The following is a 23,166-nucleotide window of genomic DNA, read 5'->3' as shown; positions in this document are numbered from 1 at the left end:
TTCTACCAACCCAGGGCCAATAACTCAGACCCATCCCATAAAAACAAAGCATACAATGAGATCTGAATATTTTATGCCATCATGGAAGGCAGAGGTCTGCGACACAATTCTGGCATGAGAACTTCAGCAGGCCCAAATATAGCCTGGAATCAGAAAGAACGTTGGGAGAGGACAAAGAAAAAGAACTTCAGGTAAAGTAGGGAAAGTCTGAAAATTATATAACAAAGATGCTTTATGTCCTTCAGGACAAACCCCAGAGCTTAGCACATATTGAATGTTGTTCTACCTCCCACTACAGATGGGGAACTTCATAAACTTCACGGTTATCATCCTGAGAACTCCAAAAGGGTCTTCCCACCCAAGATCTACCAAGAAGTCAGATGAATACTCTTCAAGAAGGCCAAAGAGACTAAATGAGCTCATTCTTGTCTCCCTTTTTCCCTAGTATGGTTTTCTCTTCGTCAGGAGGTAGAGATATGACCCCAAGTTAAAAAACACACAACTCTCTCAAATGACTTAAGATTTAATCATCGGAAGCAAACTAAATGGAAACCTTACAATAGAGAAGAATTACATGTCAGTGCTTTTTGCAAACTGAGCTGGGACAGAAAGGGACTGGGGACTGCCCCTCAATTTGATCCCTTCCAAACAAAGATGTCCACAGTGTTTCTGGCACTCTGGCTCAGGAAAGGGGGAGACTTTGCTGGTTTTGTGCGTTGAAGTCACTTTGCCCAGCACTCACTCCTGGCCAGCATCAGGAGCCCCGCCTTGCCGGCTCTGGTCATCACCCTTCTTTTTGTGGCCTGAGACGATGTCATCAATCCGTAGTAGCAGAACTGCCGTCTAGGAGAAAGACAACAGACTCAATCAAAGAGGTCAGCAGAGAAGGGAAAGATAGTGTTTTCTTTTAGACTTATCACCTAGCTCCTCCCATAGGATTACTATTTTATCTTAAATCTACCTCCTCAGAGTCTTTTGTTGTTGTTGTTGTTGAGACATAGTCTTATTATGTCGCCTGAGTGCCGTAGGGTCATAGCTCACAGCAACCTCCAACTCTTGGGCTTAAGTGATTCTTTTGCCTCAGCCTTCAGAGTATCTGGGACTACAGGTGCTTGTCAAAATGCCTAGCTATTTTTTGTTGCAGTTGTCGTTGTTTAGCTGGCCTGGGCCAGGTTTGAACCTGCCAGCCTCAGTGTATGTGCCTGGTGCCATAACCACTGTTCTACAGGCACCAAGCCATCATCCTTGAATGTAAATGCAATTCCCAGTTCTCCCTAAGCACAGATGTGGCTTATGCTATGTTACCTCACTTTCTGTATGAGTTAAAGATAAGCACGGGGGTAGAATTCCTTAGGAGACCTTTGTAGAATACTCTGCCTTCTACACCCACACTACTTTCTGGTTATTCTGAAAATAGCATGCAAGCATCTTAAGGTGCCTCACCTCTACTGCTGTCTTATATGTCTGCAGCTTCACGGCCAATGGCTCCCATATGCCCAATTCTTTCATGTCCACCAAAGTTCCAGTCTCACCATTTACGCCCCAAGTCTCACAGTTCTCCTGGGTATGCTTGGCCTGTAATTGCAAGAGGCAGAAGTAAATGAAAGGGGAAAATACAGGAACATTAGGTACAAAACTACATCAAAAGTACAGGATAGGGAAGGGATAAGGGAAAATGGCAATGACTTTAAGTCAAAGATCAAAAGGAAAAGATTTTAAGGGAACAAACTATAGGGAGAACTTAGATGCAAACCATCCAATATAGCTTTCCCTACCTCCATCAAGGTAATGATTGGGAGGAACTTACCCGAAGGGAGGTAAGTAGACGGATGGTGCTAGCTCCACAGTTCTGGATCAGGGTACGGGGGATGACCTCTAGCGCCTGTGCAACAGCTCTATATGGCCACTGTTCCACACCAGTCATGGCCTTAGATTTCTCTGTCAAGGCATGGGCCACAGCCATCTCAGAGGCTCCACCCCCTGGCACCAGCTGAGGGTCCAGGAGAACGTTGCGACACACTTGCATGGCATCCTGGAGGTTGCGTTCTACTTCCTTGGAGAATCAAACACACTTTATGAAGCCGAAGCTCGATAACCCATGGAAAAATATGAGGCATCAAAGGACTTCCTGACTGCCAACCTTTACTAGTTACCACTAAGGAGGGCAACTAGGAAAGGTCTTTGGGGCTTGGTGCCCATAGCTCAGTGGTTGAGGTGCTGGTCACATGCACTGGGGCTGGTGGGTTTTAACCCAGCCCGGGACTGCTAAACAACAATGACGACGACAAAAAAATAGCTGGGTGTTGTGCGGGCACCTGTAGTCCCAGCTATATGGGAGGCTGAGGCAAGAGAATCGCTTAAGCCCAAGAGTTTGAGGTTGCTATGAGCTGTATTCAACCAAGGGTGACTGTCTCAAAAAAAAAAAAAAAAAAAGGAAATTTCCTTGGAACCCATTATACAGGGCAGATGCTATTTAACTGCAAAAGGATGGGGGGGTGTCTTGTCTATTGTGATGAACAGAGCTATAAGCCTATTCTGTCCCTGTTTACTTTAGGAGGCTGCATGGTATCATGGAAACTCTGTCCTACTTACTAGCTAGGTGCCTCTGGGAAAGTTCCCTAGCCTCAATGAGGGGGAAAAAAAAAAGTAACATTTATAATTTCAACATAACAAATAGTAACTGCCAGGGAGGTGAAAATGGAGGTGGGGCGGGGACTTTTCAGACACAGTCTTACTTTGTTGACCCTGGTGTCATAGTTCACAGCAACCTCCAGCTCTTGAGCTCAAGAGTCCCAGTTTAAATTGGCAACATGATGATTTTAGGCCCTCTGGGAAACACTAACATGAAATGATCTACTTCCATATGATCATACTTCCAAGGCTGACTCACTGAAAGAATCTCTTTGCTGGCCCCCCGAAGGAGAATGGTGCAGGCCTTGGGGTCTTTGCACTCGGTGATGAATGTAAAGTACTCATCTCCAATTTTCTTGATTTCCAACAGGCCTGCTCCTGTTCCAACATCATCCTCTCTCAGTTCCTCTGGTCGGCTAACTATCCGGGCACCACAGGCTCTGTTGGGAGGAAGGGATGGGGTGAAGCAGTTAATTTCAGATACTTATGCATCTCCCTAGTTTCTAGGGTCTACAGCTAGGGATAAAGGCAAAAGCAGATTGCTAGAAACATCATTTATAGGGTGGAGCCTGTGGCTCAGTGAGTAGAGCGCTGGCCCCATATACCAAGGGTGGTAGGTTCGAACCTGGACTTGGCCAAACTGCAACAAAGAAAAATAGCCAGGTGTTGTGGCGGGAGCCTGTAGTCCCTGCTATTCAGGAGGCTGAGGCAAGAGAATCGCCTTAGCCCAAGAGCTGGAGGTTTCTGTGAGCTGACACCATAGCACTCTACTAAGGGTGACAAAATGAGACTGTCTAAAAAAGAAGAAACATCATTTGTCATGAATGCATAAAATATGATGCAGTATTAAATCAAAACTGTATAACTGTACTACATGTTCTGTACTACTATAATTTCATAGTTATTTCCTACTGCTATTATGGTGAGCTCAAGTGTTGCCAGAATCTGTTTAAAAGGAGATGTTAGTCATCTCCAAGTAGTTCCTTTCCCAGTGAACTGCATAATATGGCAACAAAAAGTCATTTTTTGTGGTCCTCATCTATTTTTCATTGTGCCTAGTGCAACACTGTACAACTTGAGACTCATACCAAGTGCCACTCGTGATGATGGGAAGGGCTCCCAAGAAGCAAAAGTGGTGATACTATGAAGAAAAAATGAATTGCTGTACATATACTGTACATTGGGATTTGCAACCACAGGTACCTGCCATTTAAGATAAATGAATCTAGAATAAGGACCACTGTTTTAAAAAGAAATATGTGAAACTGTCATTGTAGCTATCCCAGCAGATCCAAAAACCTTGCACTTTTTGCAAGGCGCCTTTTTCTTATACTGAAACTGTAGCTTTTATGTAAGTACACGATCACCGTAAGAAAAGCATGCTTTGAATATGAGTCAAGAAAAACTGAAATCATCATGTAAAGCAAAAGGTGAAGGATATAAAGCTGGAAAACTCAGTGCCAGCAAAAGATGGTTTGATAATTATAAATAGTGGTCTTTTTTTTTTTTGAGACAGAGTCTCATTATGTCGCCCTTGATAGAGTGCTATGGCATCACAGCTCACAGCAACCTCCAACGCTTGGGCTTAAGCGATTCTGTTGCCTCAGCCTCCCAAGCAGCTGGGGCTACAGGTGCCCGCCACAACACTCGCTATTTTTTTTGTTGTTGTCACTGTTGTTTGGCAGACCCAGGCAGTCTGAACTTGCCAGGTCTGGTGTATATGGCCAGCGCCCTAGCCGCTGAGCTACCGGCACCGAGCCAGAGAGAGATCTACCTTAAAGAATGTCAACATAACAAGAGAAACGTCCTTTTCTGACCAAGAGGCAGCAGATGAGTTCCCAGACACCACTAAGAAAATTGCTCAGGCGGCGCCTGTGGCTCAAGGAGTAGGGCGCCGGTCCCATATGCCGGAGGTGGCGGGTTCAAACCCAGCCCTGGCCAAAAAAAAAAAAAAAAAAAAAAGAAAATTGCTCAGTTGTGGCTTGGCGCCTGTGGCTCAAGCGGCTAAGGCGCCAGCCACGTACACCTGAGCTGGCAGGTTCAAATCCAGCCTGGGCCCGCCAAACAACGACTGGTACAACCAAAAAATAGCTGGGCGTTGTGGCGGGCGCCTGTAGTCCCAGCTACTTGGGAGGTGGAGGCAGGAGACTCGCTTGAGCCCAGGAGTTGGAGGTTGCTGTGAGCTGTGACGCCACAGCACTCTATCCAGGGTGACAGCTTGAGGCTCTCTCTCAAAAAAAAAAAAAAAGAAAATTGCTCAGTTGAAAGGAGTCCTGAAGGGGAAGGTAAGTACTAGCTGCCAGTCTTCTGGTTGTACAAGGAGCCCTGGATGAGAACACTTTTTCTGAATTGGTTCCACATTGATGCTTTGTCACTGAAGTCACAAAGGTACCCATCAAAAAGGGATTGTCTTTTAAGTTCTTTTGATACTGGACCATGCCCTTGGCCAAACCAAGCCCCAGGAGTTAAACATTCTAAGTGTCAAAATGGTCTATTTGTCCCTAAACATAGTACCTGTAATTCAGCATCTAGATCAGGGGGTCAGAAGGACCTGTAAGGCTTTTCAACAATGTGAAAGAGAACCCTAATGCAACATCAAAAGAGTACCAAAAAATTGTACTGCTAGAGATGCCATCATTGTAAAAAAACCTGTGAAAGCCACCAACACCAAAACAAATGCCTGCAGAACTGTCAAGATATTGTATATGACTTCACAGGGTTTATAGCAGAACCAATCAAGAGAATCATGGAAGAGATTATGGATATGGGGAAATGGGTGGAGAGAGTGAGGTAAACAGTTTCAAGTCACGATCTTTATTTATTTATTTTTTTGAGACAGAGCCTCGAGCTGTTGCCCTGGGTAGAGTGCCTTGGCGTCACAGCTCACAGCAACCTCCAACTCCTGGACTTAAGCGATTCTCTTGCCTCAGCCTCCCAAGTAGCTGGGACTACAGGCACCCACCACAATGCCCAGCTATTTTTTGGTTGTAATTGTCATTGTTGTTTGGCAGTCCCAGGCTGTATTTGAACCTGCCAGCTCTGGTACGTGGCTGGCGCCTTAGCTGCTTGAGCTACAGGCACTGAGTCTTAAGTCATGATCTTTAAGAAATTCAAGAGCTAGCTCGGCAGCTAGGGCACCAGCCATATACCCTGAAGCTGGCAGTTTCTTTTTTTTTTTTTTTGTAGAGACAGAGTCTCACTTTATGGCCCTCGGTAGAGTGCCGTGGCCTCACACAGCTCACAGCAACCTCCAACTCCCAGACTTAAGCAATTCTCTTGCCTCAGCCTCCCGAGTAGCTGGGACTACAGGTGCCTGCCACAACACCCGGCTATTTTTCGGTTGCAGTTTGGCCGGGGCTGGGTTTGAACCCGTCACCCTTGGTATATGGGGCCGGCGCCTTACCGACTGAGCCACAGGCGCCACCCAAGAAGCTGGCAGTTTCAAATCCAGCCCAGGCCTGCCAAACAATGACAACTACAACCAAAAAATAGCCTGGCGTTGTAGCAGGCACCTGTAGTCCTAGCTGCTTGAGAGGCTGAGGCAAGAGGATTCCTTAAGCCCAAAGTTTGAGGTTGCTGTGAGCTGTGACGCCGCGGCACTATACCCAAGGTGAAACAGTGAGACTGCCTCAAAAAAAAAAAAAAAAAAAAAAAAAAAGAAAAAGAAAAAGAAAAGAAATTCAAGAACTGGCCAGGCATGGTGGCTTATGCCTGTAATCCCAGCAAGTGGGAGGCTGAGGCAGGTGGACTGCCTGAACTTACAGTTTTGAGATCAGCCTGAGCCAGAGCAAGATCCTATCTCTAAAAAGTATCTGGGTGTTGTGGCGGGCACCTGCAGTCCCAGCTACTCGGGAAGCTGAGGGAAGAAGATCACTTGAATCCAAAAGTTTGAGGTTGCTGTGAACTAGGATGCCATGGCACTGTACGAAGGGTGACCAAGTGAGATGCTGTCTCAAAAGAGGCTTGGCGTACTGGTTCACGCCTGTAATCCTAGCACTCTGGGCTTGAGCCCACGAGTTTGAGACCAGCCTGAGCAAAAGTGAGACCTCATCTCTACTAACAATAGAAAAACTGAGGCAAGAAGCTTGCTTGAGCCCAGGAGTTAGAGGTTGCTGTGAGGTATTATGCCATGGCACTCTACCCAGGGCAACAGCCTGAGACTGTCTCCAGACTAAAGTGGAAATGTTCATTCAAAATCATCACGCGCCTGGGCACAGTGGCTCATGTCTGTAATCCTAGAACTCTGAAAGGCCAAGGTGGGTGGATTGCCTAAGGAAACCAGCCTGAGCTAGAGTGATACCCCGTCTCTAAAAACAGCCAGGCATTGTGGCTGGGTCCTGTAGTCCCAGCTACTTGGGAGTCTAAGGTAAGAGAATTTCTTGAGTCCAAGAGTTCGAGGTTGCTGTAAGCTATGATGCCACAAGTGAGACAAACAATCATTATAATAACAAGAAACAACTCTTTGATAGTTATTTAGAAATGTAATGGACACTTACCAATGTTAACAATTATAGACATCTAAGTACAAGTTGCTCACTAATGATTAGGAGTAGCGCAGAAGAAACCTAAGCAGTAGGTAACTGCTGGACTAGAGGACTTCTGAACAGGGCAGACAGCCAAGCCCAGGTTATTTTCACCTGTTACTATATCCTATATTACACCTTTCCAGGTAATGGTAACTACATTACATAGCTACAAAAGGAAACACAGGTAGGAGGTAGGGGAAAGTATCTTACTTTTACCTGGCCTACTCACCTAGCAATGCGATTATTATCTGTCTTCCGGACTCTACGAATGGCTGTGATATTGGCCCGCATGAGGTAGTGCTGAGCTAAATCTGTAAATCCAAGAGTAGAAGTGTCACCGTAGGTTCTGAACTGATTTAATCCTCAAAGTACTCTTACTACCACACAGTTTATTAGTCTACACTAACATGAGTAGAAAAAAATTACCCACTTTCACATTATCTCTCAAAGGTAGGCTGGAAAAATTAATGAAAACTTACCTGAGATGCCCTTTTCCGTGATGACCACATCAGGCTTTAGCTGGATAATGTCCTCACAGAGCTGCTGGATATACTCTTCTTCCATCTGGAGGATTCGGGTAAAGTCTTCCTCTCGTGTAATCTCAATGTCAGTCTGTAGGGCAAAGAAACGTTCATTCTGATTTTAAAAAATCCCTGGACTGCTTAGGCTCTTCAGTTTCACATTATATTCCTCCTACACAATCCTCTCATGTATCCCAAAAGAGTCAGAATGATGATAAAGCTGTGACCTCCCACTTCTATAAGCCAGTTTACCACTTACTATCATCTAGTTTAATTCCTTCATTACCAAATGATAATTAGAACTCAAAGTAACATAGCAATTACTGGTGAGTTTGGCCTTTCTGAGGTCTCTGCCCATCCAGCTCAGCATTTACTTCCGTCCTGCCTGGGTACATGGAAATTATGAGTTTCAATTTAACTTTTCTGAGCTTCAGATCCCTCATCCACAAAATGGGAGTCAATTTAAAGCAATGTTTTGAGAGTCAAAGGACAGTAAACAGCAGAGTAGGCATGCAAAACACGTAACTTTTATATCCCCTGTCCATACTAGCAGTCAGATTCTAGCATCCATCTTAAGATACAGAGCCAGGAGCCTTACCTGGCTTTCCCCTTTCTTGTACTCCAGAGAAGAATCCAGCAACACAATCCGAGGGTTCTTGATGTAGCGCCGCATTCGTGGATGGGTCACATCCTTGTTAATCATCACTCCACGTAAGACACACGAGTCTTCAATGATACCCCCAGGTATCTGAGCAATAGACAATCCACTTTATTTCACAACTAAGAGGAGACAATTTCTCAACTCCCCTCCGGGATGTTCATCTTTCCCAAATGACCACTATTCAAGTTTCAGCTCAAAAACAAAATATGGTTGCTTTTTTTTCTCCTTTGGGAGGCATACCAATCTTGGATCAAGATACCCAATTTGAAGGTTAGATAAGATCCACAGAAATTTAGTGTCTTGACAAAAGATTTAGAAGGGCTTAGGTCTTTTCTTACTTCCTCAAAGATAATCAAGCAGAAAATTTTAGACTTGGGGTTCCACCTACTGGCCATAAGCTTTAACTTTTTTTTGAACCAGGGTTAGGTTCCAGCTAGAGCACAGTGGCATTATCATAAGCTCAAAACTATTTCTAACTCCAGGGCTCAAGTGATCCGCCTACTTCAGACTCCAGAGCACTTGGGACTATAGGTGTGTGCCACTGCGCCCAGCTAATTTTCTTACTTTTACCTTTTTCTTCTCTTTTTCTTGAGATAAGAGTCCCACTCTGTCACCCTGGGTAGAGTGCTGTGATGTCATAGCTCACAGCAACCTGAAATTCCTGGGCTCAAACAATCCTCTTGCTTCAGCCTCCCAACTAGCTGGGACTACAAGAGCCCACCACAATGCCTAGCTAATTTTTCTATTTACTTTTAACATCTTAAATCCCAGCTACTCCTGAGGCTGAGGCAAGAGAATCACCTAAGCCCAGGAGCTGGTAGTTGCTGTGAGGCCACAGCACTCTACCAAGGGCGATAAAGTGAGACTCTAGTCTCTTAAAAAAAAAAAAAAATTAAGCAGAGCCTGGGTATGGTAGCTCACGCCTATAATCTTAGCACTCTGAAAGGACAACGCTGGAAGATCACTTGAGGCCAGAAGAAGCTCAAGACCAGCCTGGGCAACATAGTGAGACTACCCCCTTCAAAAAAAAGTAAGTGGAGATAGAAGCCTTACAATAAGTCTTCCCTTGCCATCAAATTTTGTGTAGGGATAGCAGTGAAGGTCACAAAATTCTTTCAAAAATTCCTCTTTGGGAGCTTATATAGGTTTTTATTTTCCAGGTATCAAGTATAGTTCTAGAAAACTTTTTTTTTTTTAAGACAGAGCCTCAAGCTGTCACCCTGGGTAGAGTGCTATGGCACCACAGCTCACAGCAACCTCCAACTCCTGGGCTCAAGCGATTCTCCTGCTTCTGCCTCTCTAGTAGCTGGGACTATAGGTGCCTACCACAACGCCCAGCTATTTTTGGTTGTAGCCGTCATTGTTGTTTGGCAGGCCCGGGCTGGATTAGACCCCACCAGCTCAGGTGTATGTGGCTGGCACCTTAGCTGCTTGAGCCACAGGCGCCAAGCCATGATATCTTTTTTTTGTATTTTATTTCTTTGTTGTTGCAGTTTGGCCGGGGCTGGGTTTGAACCTGCCACCCTCGGTATATGGGGCTGGCGCCCTACTCACTGAGCCACAGGAGCTGCCTTATTTACTTAATTAATTAATTTATTTTTTGAGACAGAGCCTCAACCTGCCACCCTGGGTAGAGTGCTGTGGCATCACAGCTCAAAGCAACCTCCAACTCCTGGGCTCAAGCGATTCTCCTGCCTCCACCTCCCAAGTAGCTGGGACTACAGGTACCTGCCACAAAGCCCGGCTATTTTTTGGTTGCAGCCATCGTTGTTTGGCAGACCCAGACTGGATTCGAACCTGCCAGCTCAGGTGTATGTGGCTGGCGCCTTAGCCGATTGAGCCACAGGTGCCAAGCCCCTATTTATTTTTTTTGACAGTCTCATTATGTCACCCTCAGCAGAGTGCTGTGGCATCACAGCTCACATCAACCTCCAACTCCTAGGCTCAAGCGATTCTCCTGTCTCTGCCTCCCAAGTAGCTGGGACTACAGGCGCCCACAACGCCCGGCTATTTTTTTGGGTTGCAGCCATCATTATTGTTTGGCTGAGCTGGATTCGAACCTACCAGCTCAGGTGTATGTGGCTGGCGCTTTAGCGCTTGAGCCACAGGCGCTAAGCCTGATTTAAAACTATTAATATTTCCCCCTCAAGTGAAATGATTCACACTAGGAAATAGTTTGTCTCCAAAGCACACACTAGAAACATTTACCTTTTCCACTCTTGCATATTTTTTGATGTCAATCTCCTTCCGACCATTCTCTTCATACTGTACGGTCTTGACAGCATCCAGGGCAATGTTGCAAGCCAAAGAGGACCACCGGCTGATGGCTTTGGTAGTAATAGAGCTGTTGATGATGTTTAGCATGACATCACGGTTATTGATGTCAACGGGGGTACTAGAGAAGACAAAATGAGATAATACGCTAAGCAGGCACATTGAATAAAGAAGTTCCTCACTATGTCTTGGTATCATAGCCATGGCCAAGAGGTAGAATGTGGGGATCTGTTCTTTTTTTTTTTTTTTTTTTGTTGTAGAGACAGAGTCTCACTGTACCGCCCTCAGGTAGAGTGCCGTGGCGTCACATGGCTCACAGCAACCTCTTAACTCTTGGGCTTACACGATTCTCTTGCCTCAGCCTCCCGAGCAGCTGGGACTACAGGCGCCCGCCACAACACCCAGCTATTTTTTGGTTGCAGTTTGGCCGGGGCTGGGTTTGAACCCGCCACCCTCGGCATATGGGGCTGGCGCCCTACTCACTGAGCCACAGGCGCCGCCCGGGGATCTGTTCTTTTGTGGGAAGCTAAAAGGTATACCTTTAGTATAAGGTATACATACCGTAATCTTTTCCCATCCTTTTGCTTTCAGCAAGATTACAACAAATCTATCCCTTGAAAAGTGCCTTAATTCTCTAAGCAATCTGTTCCCATGTCTAATACCTCTTTACAGGAGTAATAAATCACACTTCTACACCTTCAACTAAACAAATTCACCTTTTATAACTCTGGTCAGTTTTTTTTTTTTTTTTATTGAGACAGAGTCTCACTTTGTCACCCTCAGTAGAGAGCCATGGCATCATAACTCACAGCAACCACAAACTCTTGGACTTAAGCGATTCTCTTGCCTCAGCTTCCCTAGCACCTGGTACCATAGGTGCCCCCACAACACCAGGCTAGTTTTGTTGCGGTTTGGGTGGGGCCGGGTTCAAACCCGCCACCCTCAGTAAATGGGGCGGGCACCCTACCCACTGAGCCACAGGCACCACCCCTTTTTTTTTTTTTTTAAATATTTTTTTTTTGGCCGGGGCTGGGCTTGAACCCGCCACCTCCGGCATATGGGACCGGCGCCCTACCCGTTGAGCCACAGGCGCCGCCCAGGCACCACCCCTTTTTTTGGGGGGAGACAGAATTTCACTATGTCACCCTCGGTAGAGTGCTGTAGCATCACAGCTCACAGCAACCTCAAACTCTTCAGCTTAAGTGATTTTCTTGCCTCAGCCTCCCAAGTAACTGGGACTATAGACACCCCCCGCAACGCCAGCTGTTTTTTTGTTGCAGTTGGCCTTATTGTTTAGTAGGCCTGGGTGTGGTTCAAACCTGCCTGCCTCAGTTTATGTGACTGGCACCTTACCCACTGAACTATAGGCACCACCTGGTCCGGTTATTTTTTAGAGATGGGGTCTCACTCTTGCTTGGGCTGATCTCAAACCCATGAGCTCAAGTAATCCACCTCCCAGAGTGTCAGGATTATAGGCATGAGCCCACCACACCTGGGCCCCTGGCCAATTTTCTAAACTTTTACTTCTTTTTCTCCTTTTCACAAAATGACACTAGGGTATAAGCTACTGTGTGTGCACATGTGTGTTAGAGAGGTGTGCCTGGTGTTCCTTTACTACCTAAGAAGAGATCAATTTTCTGGGCCTCTCACATTTGATATTACACATTTCGGATCCCACTCAATACCTGATTTTCTTTAGAGTGTTGATCATATCATCCAATGCCTTGTGGTAAGCACTGATCACCACTGTTGGGTGCATCTGCTGTTCTAGGAAATGCTCAGCCACAGATAACATTTCCCCGGCTGAAAAGAGATAATAAACACCACAGTAATGTTTTCAAAAGCACCTAGATAACAAGGGAACTTCATTACACTTCTAAAAAATATCCTATTTTCCTGAAACAGATTTCCCCAAAAGATATACCATTTGTCTTATCTATTCCAGGTTTTACATTTATTTTGAGCTAACTCATAGAAACAAAAACACATAAAACCTGATACCTGAAAGAATATCCTCCCAAATGTACAAAATTATCCTCTAGAGGATTAGTCTTTTTTTTTTTTTGGTTTTTGGCCGAGGCTGGGTTTGAACCCGCCACCTCTGGCATATGGGACCGGCACCCTATTCCTTGAGCCATAGGCGCCGCCCAAGATTAGTCTTTTTTTTTTTGAGACAGAGTCTCAAAAGCTGTCGCCCTGAGTGCCGTGGTGTCACAGCTCAGAGCAACCTCAAACATTTGGGCTTAAGCCAGTGGTTCCTGTGGGTTCTTGTGACCCACACGCACAGTTTTAAAGGGCCACTGCATTAGGAAGGTTGTGAACCACTAGCTTAAGCGATCTTGTCACAGCCTCCCGAGTACTGGGACTACAGGCACCCATAACTCCCGGCTAGTTTTTTTGGTTGCAGTTGTCATGGTTTAGCGCTGGCCCAGGCTGGGTTCAAACCTGCCAGCCATGGTGTATATATGGCTGGTGCCCTACCAACTTGAGCTACAGGCGCCACCAGTCTTTTTTTTTGAAACAAAGAGTCTCAAGCTGTTGCCCTAGGTGGAGTGCCATGGCGTCAGCTCACAGCAACCTCCAACTCTTGGGCTCAAGTGATCCTCTTGCCTTAGTTTTTCTGTTTTAGTAGAGACAGGGTATCTCACTTTTGCTCAGCTGATCTCAAACTTGTGAGCTCAATCAATCCACCAGCCTTGGCCTCGCAGTGTGCTGGGTTACAGGTATGAGTCACTGTGCCCAGCCTTTGGGTTTAGTTTTATTGAGAGAGAGTCTCACTTTGTCGCCCTCTATAGAGTGCTGTAACATCATAGCTCCTAGAAACCTCAAACTCCTTGGCTTAAGTGATTTTCTTACCTCAGCCTCCCAAGTAGCTGGGACTACAGATGCCCATCACAACATCCAGCTAGGTTTTTAGAGATGAGGTCTTGATCTGGCTCAGGCCATCCATCCACCTCAGCCTCTGAGAGTGTTAACTTTTTTTTTTTTTTTGGAGACAGAGCCTCAAGCTGTCACCCTGGATAGCGTGCTGTGACATCATAGCTCACAACAACCTCCAACTCCTGGACTCAAGCGATTCTCCTGCCTCCACCTCCCAAGTAGCTGGGACTACAGGCACCTGTCACAACGCCTAGCTATTTTTCAGTTGCAGCTGTCATTGTTGTTTGGTGGGCCCAGGCTGGATTAGAACCCGCCAGCTCAGGTGTATGTAGCTGGTGCCTTAGCCGCTTGAGCCACAGGCACCGAGCTGAGAGTGTTAACATTATAGGCATGAGCCACTGCACTCAACTTTGTAATTCTTAATCTTTAAAGGAAATGAATTTATGGGGACCTAGTTCAGTGGTTAGGGTACCGGCCACATACTTGGGAGCTGCTGGGTTTGAACCCGGCCTGGGGCCTGCTAAAAAAAAGGAAGAACTGTATTGGCTCAGCGCCTGTAGCTCAGCAGCTTGGGTGCCAGCCACATACACGGAGCTGGTGGGCTCGAATCCAGCCTGTGCCTGCCAAAAAATAGCCAGGCATTGTGGGGGGCACCTGTAGTCCCAGCTACTTGGAAGGCTGAGGCAAGAGAATTGCTTAAGCCCAAGAGTTTGAGGTTGCTGTGAACTGTGATGCCACACAGCACTTTACCCAGGGCAACAGCTTGAGACTCTTGTCTCAAAAAAAAAAAAAAAAAGAAAACCAAAACAAAACAACGAACAGAATCTAAAGATGTGATTGGTTGATTGTTACTCTTAACCAAATTTCCATCCAACCCACCATTCTAAAAATGAAGCTCAAAAGCAATTTGTACTGGTTGGATACAGTGGCTTTTACCTGTAATCCTACCATTCTAGGAGGTCAAGGCAGGTGGATTGCCTGAGCTTTTTTTTTTTTTTTGAGACAGAGCCTCCTGCCCTGGGTAGAGTGCTATTGTGTCACCACTCACAGCAACCTCCAACTCCTGGGCTTAAGTGATTCTCTTGCCTCAGCCTCCCAAGTAGCTGGGACTACAGGTGCCTGCCACAATGCCTGGCTATTTTTTGGTTATAGTTGTCATTGTTGCCTGGCAGGTTCCAGGATTCGAACCTGACAGCTCTGGTGTATGTGGCTGGCGCCTTAGCCGCTTGAGCCACAGGAGCCAAGCCATATATTTTTTTAAGTATAATTTCCATTTTATTTTTTCCAAAAGGATAATTTTTCTTTTTGTTTTTCTTTTGAGACAGAGCCCCAGGCTATCACCCTGGGTAGAGTACTGTGGCATCACAGCTCACAACAACCTCCAACTCCTGGGCTCAAGCAATTCTCCTGCCTCTGCCTCCCAAGTACCTGGGACTATAGGCGCCCACCACAATGCCCGGCTATTTTTTGGTTGCAGCCGTCATTGTTGTTTGGCAGGCCCGGGCTAGATTCGAACATGTCAGCTCATGTATAAGTGGCTGGCACCTTAGCCGCTTGAGCCACAGGCGCCGAGCCCCGAAAGGGTAATTTTTCTTTAGGACTCAAGGACTCAACTCCTTACATGGGCTTTGGTGGAGGTCATGGGGTAGCACCTGCAGGTCTAAATGGGGGCAAAGGTATTTGGTCTTGGCGGGCTTCTAGAGAACAGTTCCTGACTATCTTGCTGTTAACAGCATAACTCACACAGTTATGTACCTTCACATAGCACTTGGGAAGCACATAGGTGTGAAAGACACTTGCTTTAGAAATAACCCTGACAGCTGTGGCCTCCACTATGTTCTGAATGACAAACTTCTTTATAGCTTCGTCTCTGGGCATGCATCAGTTTGGGCAGCGAATAGGTTGCACATGGCCATGGCCCTTTTTAGCATGACTATTGTTCCTTCTTTTTCTTGTAGAGACAGAATCTCACTTTATGGCCCTCGGTAGACTGCCATGGCATCACACAGCTCACGGCAACCTCCAACTCCTGGGCTTAAGTGATTCTCTTGCCTCAGCCTCCGGAGTAGCCCGCCACAACGCCCAGCTATTTTTTTGTTGCAGTTCAGCTGGGGCTGGGTTCGAACCCGCCACCCTTGATGGTATATGGGGCCGGCGCCTTACCGACTGAGCCACAGGCGCCACCCAGGCGTTCCTTCTTTTATCATCTTTGAAGCAAGGACATGAAAGAGAATCCAGTTTCCCAACAGGCTCCCTTATATATCACGAGACCCCTATGCTTACACGAGAAGAATCCTTAGGAGAGAGAGTTCAAGTCAGCCTGAGCAAGAGTGAGATCACATCTATAAAAATAGCCGAGTGCTATGCTGTCCCAGCTACTTGGGAAGCTGAGTCAAGAGGATCACTTAAGCCCAAGAGTTTGATGCTGCTGTGAGCTATGATACCAGGGCTCTCCATGAAGGGTGACAAAGTAAGACTTTGTCTCCAAAAAAAGAAAAAAACAATTTGTACTTCATATTCTACCAAAATAAGCGAGAAAAGTATATAAATTTTTTCCTCCCTCTTTATCCTCTTACCAAGAATAATTACTGATGTGGTCCCATCTCCAACTTCTTCATCTTGCGTCCGGCTAATTTCAATCATGGACTTGGCTGCTGGATGCTGGACTTGAATCTTGGAGGGGAGAGGGAAGCAGATCACCACTGAATAAACACTATTCAAAGATCTCTTAACTTATTCTGCTTGGACCTAACTCACAAGCTTCTTGCTTCCATACTCATTTCATTTCCTTTATTGTTTTACCATACTTTGGGAAGCTGAAGCAAGAGGATCATTTGAGCTAAAAAGTCAGAGACCAGCCTGAGCCAAGAGGGAGACATGGTCTCTACGAAAAACAGAAAAATTATCCAGGTGTTATGGCCTCTGTCTACAGTCCTCAGAGGCTGTAAACAGGAAGATTACTTGAGCTCAGAAGTTTGAGGCTGCTATGAGCCAGGGTGACACGATGGTACTTTAGCCTAGGGCAACGAAGTGAGACCCCCGTCTCAAAAAACAAGATTAAAATTTCTCTCTTCTCTCTTTTTTTTTTTTTTTTTTTTGAGATAGTTTTACTTTGTCACTCTCAGTAGAGTGCTATGGCATCATAGCTCACAACAACCTCAAACTCTTGGGTTCAAACAATTCTCTTGCCTCAACCTCCTGAGTAGCTGGGAGTATAAGGGCCCGCCAATTTTTAGAGACAAGGTCTTGCTCTGGGCTCAGGCTAGTCTCCAACTCCTGAACTCAGATAATCAACATGCCTCGGCCTCCTAGAGTGCTAGAATTATAGATGTGAGCCTCTGAGCCTGGCCTAAAACTTCTTGAAGACAGAACAGTATCTTTTATTTACTAGAGGCACCACTGTGGTTGTACTGTCATTCCCAAAAGATATGAAGTCCCAATCCCCCAAACCTGTGAATTTGACCTTATTTGGCAATAAGATCTCTGTAGATGCAATTAAGTCAAGATAGGCTGTGATGGATTACCACGCCCCTAAGTTCAATCATTCATAGTATGAGACACACCATGAGAATGCCATATGAAGACTGATGCAGAGACTGAGTTTATGCCAAGGATGGGCAGCAACCACCAGAAACCAGAAAAGGCAAAGCAGGATTCTTCCCTCAGCCTTTAGAAGGAGCATGGCCCTACTGACATGTTGATTTCAGACTTCTAGTTTCATTCTATAAGATAGTAAACTTCTGGGTGGTGCCTGTGGCTCAAAGGGGTAGGGCGCTTGTCCCATATGCCGGAGGTGGTGGTTCAAACCTAGCCCCAGCCAAAAACCACAAAAAAACCCAAAACAAACAAAACAAACAAAAAACAGACAGTAAACTTTTTTTTTTTTTTTTGTAGAGACAGAGTCTCACTTTATGGCCCTCGGTAGAGTGCCGTGGCCTCACACAGCTCACAGCAACCTCCAACTCCTGGGCTTAAGCGATTCTCTTGCCTCAGCCTCCCGAGTAGCTGGGACTACAGGCGTGCGCCACAACACCCGGCTATTTTTTTGGTTGCAGTTTGGCCGGGGCTGGGTTTGAATCTGCCACCCTCGGTATATGGGGCCGGCACCCTACTGACTGAGCCACAGGCGCCGCCCAGACAGTAAACTTCTATTGTTCTTTAAAAATAGAGACAGAGTCTCACTTCGTCGCCCTTGGTAGAGTGCCGTGCCATCACAGCTCACAGCAACCTCCAGCTCTTGGGCTTAGGCGCTTCTCTTGTCTCAGCCTCCAGAGTAGCTAGGACTACCAGGCACCTGCCGCAATGCCTGGCTATTTTTTGGTTGCAGTTTGGCCGGAACTAGGTTGGAACCCACCACCCTTGGCATGAGAGGCCGGTGCCCTACTCACTGAGCCACAGGTGCCACCCATCTTCTATTGTTCTAAGCTATCAGTTCGTGGTAATTTGTTACAGTAACGCTTAGAAACTAATCACCATTTACATGCACCTTAATAGGTCTTTTATGTATAAAATTGTTAGAAAGCAAATGGAAAAAAAAAAAAAAAATCACACCTCTCGAAGAATGGCATTGCCATCATTGGTCATCACAATGCCTCCCATTGGGTCCAAAAGCATCTATGACAAAAGCAAAAATTGTACTTAGAATGACTTAGATGACAGAAAGGAAAATTTGTAGTCTAAGAGGTTTTTTTATTTTTTTGAGACAGAGCCTCAAGCTGTCACCCTGGGTAGAGTGCCAAGGCATCACAGCTCACAGCAACCTCCAATTCCTGGGCTCACGATTCTCCTGACTCCGCCTCCCAAATAGCTGGGACTACAAGCGCCTGCCACAACATCCGGCTATTTTTTGGTTGCAGCCGTCATTGTTGTTTGGCGGGCCCGGGCTGAATTCGAACCTGCCAGCTCAAGTGTATGTGGCTGGTACTTTAGCCGCTTAAACCACAGGCGCCAAGTCAGTCTAAGAGTTTGTTGTTTTTTTTTTTTTTTTAAATGGTGTTAAGAGTTTTAATTCTGTTCTCTTCTAAGTAATATTGTAAAATTATGTTGCCCAGTCTAAGAGTTTTAATAAGAGATAAACCTACCTTCATCATGGACTTGGGTCCCAAACATGTTCGGATGATATCTGCAATAGTCTAATGGAAAGAAAAGGTAAAATGCTGGAGAGTTAGGTGAAGAGGTTGCAGAGCCAGTGCTTTAACAATGACACCTCTAAAGTAGGGCTGGATACAGCACACCATGTGGCTAGCTCCTGTTTTTGTTCCCCTCCACTCCCTGGCCCAGCTTGAGAAAGACTGCAGGATATCTACATGAAGAAATGACTTTTCAAAAGAAAAAAGGGGACATCCCTCTCAGAGCTTCAGTTTACCCAGCAGTCCAAATTATTAGAACTCTTTATCTTAGTCTTTCCATGACAGTGGCCTCAGTAGCCTCCACACCACTGTAAATCAGGTATGAGGGTATTTCACTATTTCATTCCAAAGACATTTACTAAGTACCATCCAGGACCTATGGTGGGCCCCAGGAATACAAAAGAGAATTAATACAGTTGTTCCTCTCAAGTAACTCAGTCTAATACAGGAGACAAACACAAACAGAATATTATAAATCAATACATAGCAATAGTTATGTGTAGGCTAATATGAGATTATTAATCCTCCAAGGGGAAGAGTTTCCTTCCCTCCTATCACCATCATCACAGAAATGTCATAAAAGTCAACTTTTCCTCTGCCTAATTTCACGTTACATATATTCTACATGCATGTGAAGAACAGCTATGACCAAATAGAGATATAGAAGGGAAGACAATTGGAGGCAAACCACATAAATGCTTAGAAGATATACCTTAGCAGCATTGATGTTTCCAGACTGAACTTTTCTTCCAGATTCACGCTTTGTGTTCTGGCCTAAAACAGATAAAAAAAAAAAAAAAGTTAACACAGCCCAGGACTGCCCTGTTGTATACAAGCGATTTATTTCCTGGCCTTTGAAAATTAAAAAAAAAGCACAGGTTTCATGGTATATACAAAGATTAAAGTTTATCAAATTGTATGTACACTTTATTTATTTTTTTTATTTTTGTAGAGATAGAGTCTCACTTTGTGGCCCTCGGTAGAGTGCCGTGGCATCACACAGCTCACAGCAACCTCCAACTCCTAGGCTTAAGCGATTCTCTTGCCTCAGCCTCCCGAGCAGCTGAGACTACAGGCGCCGGCCACAACGCCCAGCTATTTTCAGCTATTTTTTTGTTGCAGTTCGGCCGGGGCCGGGTTTGAACCCGCCACCCTCGGCATATGGGGTCCACGCCTTACCAACTGAGCCACAGGCGCCGCCCTGTATGTACACTTTAAATACAAGGTGGATACAAAGTTCCTGTGCAATTTTAAATAGTTTACCATAGTAAATTGCACATGAACTTTATGGACACCCTTGCCACTTATTTTATATATATATAAACTATAACTCAAAATAAATGTTTATGAAATGTATGTACCAGCCTGAGCAAGTGCAAGACTCCATCTCTAAATAATAGCCTGGAGTTGTGGCAGGTGCCTGTAGTTCCAGCTACTCACGAAGCTGAGCCAAGAGGACTGCTTGAGCTCAAGAGTTTGAGGTTGCTGTGAGCTATAATGCCATAGCATTCAACCCCAGGGCGAGTGAGACTGCCTTAAAAAAAAAAGGGGGGGGGAGGGTGATTGGTGGGATTACACCTACGGTGCATCTTACAAGGGTACATGTGAAACTTAGTAAATGTAGAATATAAATGTCTTAACACAATAACTAAGAAAAAAATGCCAGGAAGGCTATGTTAACCAGGATGAAAATATGTCAGTCTATAAAACCAGTGTATAAAAACAGTGCCCCATGATCGCATAAATGTACACAGCCATGATTTAATTAAAAAAAAAAAAAAAAGAAAGAAAAGAAAAAAGAAAAGAAAAAGGGTAGTGCCTGTGGCTCAGTGAGTAGGGTGCTGGCCCCATATAATGAGGGTGGTGAGTTCGAACCCAACCCTGGCCAAACTGCAACAATAAAAAAAAAAAAAAAAAAAGGCTCTGCACCCATAGCTCAGTGAGTAGGGTGCTGGCCACATACACTGAAGCAAGTGCCTGTAGTCCCAGGTACTTGGGAGGCTGAGGCAAGAGAATCACTTAAGCCCAAGAGTTTGAGATTGCTGTGAGCTGTGATGCCACAGTGAGACTCTGTCTCAAAAAAAGTATGTACTTAAGGCTATCTACTACTACTTCTTTTTTTTTTTTTTTTTTTTTAGAGACAGTCTCACCTGTGGTGTCACAGCTTACAGCAACCTCCAGCTCTTGGTCTTAGGCGATTCTCTTGCCTCAGCCTCCCAAGTAGCCGCCACAACGCCTGGCTATTTTTTTGTTGTCGCAATTTGGCCACGGCTGGGTTCGAACCCGCTGCTCTTGGTATATGGGGTTGGCGCCCTACTCACTGAGCCACAGGAGCCACCAAGGCTATCTACTTCTTTATTATTTGGGAGGCTGAGGCAAGAGAATTGCTTGAGCCCAAGAGTTTGAGGTTGCTGTGAGCTGTGATGCCATAGCACTCTATTGAGGGAGACACAGTCAGACTGTCTCAAAATTAAAAAAAAAAAAGAAAGAAATGACCTATAATTGTTTAACTTTGGAATCTTGTTTCATATTATCCCTCTAACAGAACATTCATGTATTTGCACCAGGGATTCATAAAATCCACAGATGGGCTTCAAAGGAACAGTGAACTCTATGAGATTATGTGAGAAAATGAGATAATATAATTTTTTTCCTGGGAAGATGCTCCATAGTCATTATCAGATTCTCACATCATGTGACCCTAAAAAGTACCAATTACTGCTTTATATAAAACAAGGAAAGAGTTTAGGGGTTCACATTTTCCTGCCTGGATATTAGAATCATTCTGACAGTCCCAGCATAATCACTGATACTGCTTCCACAGCCTACTGTGGAATTACAACGCACCTTCTCACAAGCGTTCAAGTTTAGAAGACAAATTATATGGTCACTCCATACTTGCACATAACAAGACTGTCTCCCTAACCCACTCATCATCAGTAAGAGCTGACCGCATATTTCAATAGGGATTGGAAATTGGTTATAGCCACTAAGGCCTGAGACTAATGCAGACCCAAAAAAAGCTTTACAGATGCACCACTCACCCCAGCGCTGTCCCAGTGGAGTCAAGCCAGGTTCCAGCCAACACTACACCACGCTTCTCCCTTTCCCTCTTCACTCCCTTCCAATTTAAATCTGTAAATTCTTGACCCAGTCCATACAATTCTATTATCCACAACCCTTAGGATTTCAATTCTATCTCAGGCAGTGGGAACCAAAAATCTGCACAGACCTACAATTTATCAGAATAGGTTGTTTTTTTCAGGGTTAAGCCTATCTTTTTTCTTTTGAAAGTTATTTCCCAGATACAGAGAGAATGAGTAGCAACTGGAGTAACATTCAGTGCAGGCGAGACGGTAAAGGAGGGGAAGTGGCTGGTCAGGTGTCCTGGGCGGTCCTGCTGGATAAAGCCAGAGTCACACAGCGGGCAAAAACACACCAATGGAAAACAATGGAGGTGGCGCTCACTGGAAAAAAGGAAAGGATGTTCCCAAAGGGAAGAGATAACAGTCGAGACATCAGGGAAAACTCAACTGGTGAACAACGTGGGGACGTCTGCCAAGGGAGAGGACTACCGGTGCCTGAGACCAGCGCAGCGCGGTCACTTCGGAAATAGAAGCTGTTCAATTACGGTCGCAAAAAAGAAACGTAAAATGACCAAGGATAGCACCTGCTATTCGTCAAACGTTCTACTTGAGCAGTTTACCTACTTATCTCATGTAGTCCTCACCAGGCTACGAGAAAACAATATCAACTTCGCAACACACGAGGAAACAATTACTGCTACTGATGGATGGGCCGTGGACACAAGGCCAGGCCTAATCCGCACCGGTACGACCCCTCGGCGACACACGGGAAGTAACCTCGGCCGGGGCGCAGGGCGGGGCCGAGAAACGGAACCCGAGACGGGCAGCACCGCCGGGACCAGCACGCGAGACGAGGCTCACGAGCCGAAAATCAGTTTGTGCTTGTGAAGGAGATGACTGGGTCAAAGGAAAAGAGGAAGGCGGAAGGCGGGCCTTCCAAAAGGAGGACAGTGACTGAAAGGCTCAGAAGCCAGACCAGAGAGGGACCGGGCCAAGCAGCACTAGAAAGTGTGGAAGAAGGGCGAAAAGGGGGTCTTTTCCCCGGTTCCCCCAGAACTCACTAAGCACGAGCACGGGACGATGGCCCATCATGGCGACGCGACGAAGAGCCGGGTACCGAAAGCTGGAAGAACCGGCAGAACCTTCTGGATACAGAGAACCAGACAGAAGCCCAAGAAACGCTACCTCTTCAGGGCTTGCAACTAAACCCGCTACTTGCCGAGTTGCCGCCAATCACAGCACCCATGCCATTGACCGGCACGAAAACAGACCAATTGATACTTTAGCCCCGCCCCTTCAAAAAAAAGGCAAGGCAAGTTAGGTAGAGAGAACGCGATGGGGGCCTTGGGAAGGCACAGGCGCTTGGCAATATGGTGGCCGCGCCCGGCCTCGTGCGACGCGAACGTCAGCGCAAGCGCCGAGGCGCGGGCAGTTGGCAGGGACGCCACCGCGCATGCG

At 45.8% G+C, this 23,166-nt stretch overlaps 1 protein-coding gene and 1 pseudogene across 1 annotated transcript; both read right to left on the bottom strand.

The window, feature by feature from the left end:
* Positions 1 to 507: 507 nt before the first annotated feature.
* Positions 508 to 23,024, bottom strand: CCT3 (chaperonin containing TCP1 subunit 3). The gene is made up of 14 exons (XM_053608306.1): positions 22,770 to 23,024; positions 19,335 to 19,396; positions 18,575 to 18,625; positions 18,045 to 18,107; positions 16,070 to 16,166; positions 12,299 to 12,416; positions 10,548 to 10,734; positions 8,277 to 8,426; positions 7,637 to 7,769; positions 7,387 to 7,468; positions 2,891 to 3,071; positions 1,808 to 2,053; positions 1,444 to 1,575; positions 508 to 843 (listed from the first exon to the last, which is right to left on the bottom strand). Exons 1-14 carry the CDS (start codon positions 22,798 to 22,800, stop codon positions 739 to 741), a joined length of 1,638 nt encoding a protein of 545 aa, XP_053464281.1. The 5' UTR covers positions 22,801 to 23,024; the 3' UTR covers positions 508 to 738.
* LOC128595618 (40S ribosomal protein S26-like) lies at positions 15,111 to 16,009 on the bottom strand (annotated as a pseudogene).
* Positions 23,025 to 23,166: the final 142 nt, after the last annotated feature.

This window comes from Nycticebus coucang, chromosome 10, assembly GCF_027406575.1.
Source record: "Nycticebus coucang isolate mNycCou1 chromosome 10, mNycCou1.pri, whole genome shotgun sequence".
In the NCBI taxonomy this organism is placed as follows: Eukaryota; Metazoa; Chordata; class Mammalia; order Primates; family Lorisidae; genus Nycticebus; species Nycticebus coucang.
Note: the sequence above shows the minus strand (reverse complement) of the source record. Positions and strands in the feature narration are given on the sequence as shown.